This window comes from Lactuca sativa, chromosome 4 (genome assembly GCF_002870075.4).
Source record: "Lactuca sativa cultivar Salinas chromosome 4, Lsat_Salinas_v11, whole genome shotgun sequence".
Taxonomy (NCBI): Eukaryota; Viridiplantae; Streptophyta; class Magnoliopsida; order Asterales; family Asteraceae; genus Lactuca; species Lactuca sativa.
The window spans coordinates 62,660,435-62,664,328 of record NC_056626.2 but is presented as its reverse complement, the minus strand read 5'-3'; the positions used below and the strand labels follow the sequence as shown (position 1 = coordinate 62,664,328).

General features: G+C 35.8%; 1 protein-coding gene across 1 annotated transcript; it reads right to left on the bottom strand.

Moving 5' to 3' along the window:
- Positions 1 to 1,905: 1,905 nt before the first annotated feature.
- On the bottom strand, positions 1,906 to 3,552 carry LOC111898593 (protein ELC-like). The gene has a single exon (XM_023894492.3). The coding sequence runs from the start codon at positions 3,439 to 3,441 to the stop codon at positions 2,167 to 2,169; it is 1,275 nt and encodes a 424-aa protein (XP_023750260.1). The 5' UTR covers positions 3,442 to 3,552; the 3' UTR covers positions 1,906 to 2,166.
- Between the last annotated feature and the right edge of the window lie 342 nt (positions 3,553 to 3,894).

The following is a 3,894-nucleotide window of genomic DNA, read 5'->3' as shown; positions in this document are numbered from 1 at the left end:
ATCCTTTCACGATCCATCTCCAAAGCATATTGGATTTCTCTCTTAAGCTCAGTTAAAGGTTGAAGTTGTCATTATGAAGGAGGCATTTATCGTAAGCTTATATAAGAAATGAATAACATATGCACCATCATTGAAGTCAAGTTTTATTACCTTTTTATGCATGTTTTAGGATACACGATTTCCAAATTTTCGAGTTTGGATGAGACATTTTGGTGTATACATGCTTATTAGAGAGTCTGAGCATATGCAAATATTAAAAACATTAATTTCTATTTATGTGAAAATTTTACTTAATACATGACCTATGGGTTATAGGTTGCTTCAACAACCATTTTTACTTTTAATTGATTAGAGTAAATTACACGAATGGTCCTTATGGTTTGAGGTAATTTGCACGTTCGTCCCTAACTTGTTTTTTTAACTCGGAATGTCTATATTGTTTGATTTTGTTATGCGATTGGTCTCTGTCTTACCTAAAAAGACTATTATTTAAGAAAAATTAAATATCTTTCTACAATTTCCTCCTACTTATCTTCCTACCCATATTAAATGGTGACAAATTGATTAAAATATTATTAAGAAAAAATAAATATAACACATGTCATCATTTGATATGGGTAAGGGATAGTAGGAGGATATTTAACTTCTCATTATTTAATTAGGAAAAAATGATCAGGTATGTAAGGTAAGATGATAGGGGTGGAGTTGAGGGTATGTTTATTTAAATAAATTAAAAAATCAATGACAAAATAGTTATTTTAGGTAGGAGATGGACCAAACGCATAACAAAAACAAACAATAGAGACCTTCCGAGTTAAAAGAATAAATTAGGAACCAAATGCATAAATTACCCTATACCATAAGGACCATTGGTGTAATTTACTCAATTGAGTATTCTCTCCTCATTCATATCTCTTCGTCTTACCCTTTAGCATATCATCCTAAGCTCTTTGTGTGTATATGTGTGTGTCTCTTATCTTTCAAGATGTCAACTAACACAAACACCGAGAAAGACTACTTACATGAGATGGCTTTGTTTTCGAAAGCTTATAATGAGGAAATAAAGCTCCAGGCCCACAACATATTGACAATGGATAACAAAGCTTTTCTTGAATCCAATCAACATGACAAGAAAAACACTCAACACATTCTAAAGTTGGGAGTTTGACAATCAGCCAATCACATTCTATTGTGAATAAAATTGTACTGATAATCTTTTTTGTGGGTCTCTACAAGAGATTTTGAAATGCTTTGAAGAAGAGAAGAAATATCTCGAGGCTTTTGTTTCTTTTTATAGGAAAGTATAATGTATAAATATATATGTAATCTTTTTGTTTGAATATAAACAAAATAAAACAGTTTTTTTTTATATATTATTCATAACTTAGACCGCCAATGTCGGTGTCCTTTTTCAGTTATTTTTCATAACAAAACCGATTTTTCGTGATTTGTAACAATAACATCAATGCTCTTTCAAAATGAAACCGATTTTGGAACCATGAATAGCAATGCATTTTCAAAATGGAACCAAAAAATAACAATGCACTTTCAAAATGAAACCAGGAATGACAATGCACTAATATTATCAACTATTGGTGGTGTATCACCAATACACTCATATTTATAATCCTATATTTGCAAAAAGTAACAATCAAGTGATCAACACAAATTTAACAACATAGCTCTAGAAAACCAATTTGAAATCAAACACTTTTGTATACCAGATTCCAAATTCCAACATACCAAACACATATAACAAAAAAAATCTCTTTACTCTGCCATTATGATGTTTCTGAATTCAGATTATGCATGAACATTTAAATTACATATCAAACTTTTTCATTATACATGACTTCAATTCATTAACAAGAATTTCATTAGACCCTATAAAAATTTAACACAAAATTGAAAACTTACTTGAGTTTCATCCAAATCTTTATCAAATCAATTAGGCATAAACTTTTGTTCTATGTTTTCTATCATATCAACATAAAAGATTTGCAAAAATATGAAATTGATGATTACACGAGTAAACAATAAGAATCAACATATGTTGACAAGTAATAGTAAGAAACAAGAATGATCTATAACCTATGTTTTAAAGGTTCAATGGCACATACCCTCAAAACTAGAAGGAAGAAAAGCATATGTGAGAGAGCGACTTTTTCACACGCCATATGGTGATGGTGGTGCCCTGGACGCCATGCTTGTAACTTGAGCTTGCATCTGTATTGCTCTAACCTTCACAGATGTTGCACGATGAAAGAATTGTTCTCGAGACAACAACCTCACATTCCTTAAATACAGATCAAAGGGTATAGACCCTTCTTGCACAGCTTTATCCAAGGCATAAACAACATCTTCTATAGCAAGATCAGATGCTGTACAGTCCAGCATCTGTTTAGAAAGAGAATCAGATGGAACAATAGCATCATCAGGACTTATATTTGACAAATCTCCACCTAATTTGCCCTCATTTTCTCTCACCCATCCTTCTAACACATCTGTATTCATCAAAACCATCTGCAATTGCTGCTCCAAATCCGCTTTCTCATCTTGCATCTGTCGTAACCCTATTGAAAGCTCCTCCTCTCTCTGCCGTAACACTGCCTGAGCACTAAACATCCCTTCCATTTCAGCCTCTCTTGTTTTCCTCAACCGGGCGACGTCACTATGCACATTCTCCACCAGCTTATTAATCGCATTCCGTTTATAAACTAAGCTCGGGTCCTCGAAGGACCCAGACCCAAACCTCTGAGGCGGAGCAGGCGATGGAATCCTCCCGCTGTCGCTCACATACGGTGACGGCGGGTATGTCCGAGGTGGGATGGCTGGCCGGATAGATCCAGATGAAACCGATCCCGATGATCCAGATGCATTGAAACTAGGGCTAGGGCTAGGGCTTGGGTTTGGGTTAGGGTTAGGGTTAGGGTTTGGTCTGCGTTGCGAGTATAACGGTGGATCGCTACCGAAATAATTACCCAAATTACGAGCCAGATCAACCAAATTAGAACTAGGGTAAACCCAATTTTGCAAATATGGGATCGAAACTAAACCAGATGGATTAACAAAAGGATGTTGGCGCTTGATCACCATATCGCGAGTAGGATTCACGAAGACGAGAGGCGGATGGCGAGGGTAAGTCTCCATGAGCCAGATGACGACGGGTATGTTGTAAGTAACATTCTGAAACACCATCGGAACTGTGCCCTCGGACTGGAGAAGGTTGACAGAGCGGCCGTCGTTGTGGGTAAACGTGGCGGTTTTGGGCTGAAGAGAGGGGTAGGCTTCGGAGAGCGAGAGGAGGTGTTGACGGATAAGCCACTTCACGTCTTCGGAGTATGGAAGGGAAGATGGACCGCGTTGGGACAGGACGGAACTGAGAAACTGTTGAGTGTACTGGGCCATCGAAGACGTCGGAGAAGGCGGCGGAGGCACCATTCTTTACTCCAGTGATGGAATTTTGATCGGAGAATTTGATTGAACGGAAGTTTAGAGAAGAAGAAACCTCCACAAAGTATAATTGCTTCTGTGCTAAGTTGTCACAGCTGGTAAACAAGAAAACAAATATATCATTTTTGTACATGTACTTTAAAAGTTCTGCAATTTATACCCTTTCCAAAAACAAATATATCATATTTGTACCTGTACTTTAAAAGTTCTGCAATTTATACCTGTCCCATTAAAGTATTTTAACAAATAAGTAAGGGGTACCAATAAAATAAAAACTTATGTATATATATTTGATAAAAAGACATAATTTAAATAGAACTAGTTACGTATATATATTTGATAAAAAGACATAATTCAAATAGAACTAAAAGGTTTTCTGTTTCGCTATAGGTTAAAGACGATTGTTTGTGGGTTGATTGAACTTTTGCATTATGTGTTTAG

Coding starts and splice junctions, on each gene's coding strand:
- LOC111898593 (XM_023894492.3), bottom strand. CDS start 3,441: ATGGTGCCTCCGCCGCCTTCTCCGACGTCTTCGATGGCCCAGTACACT.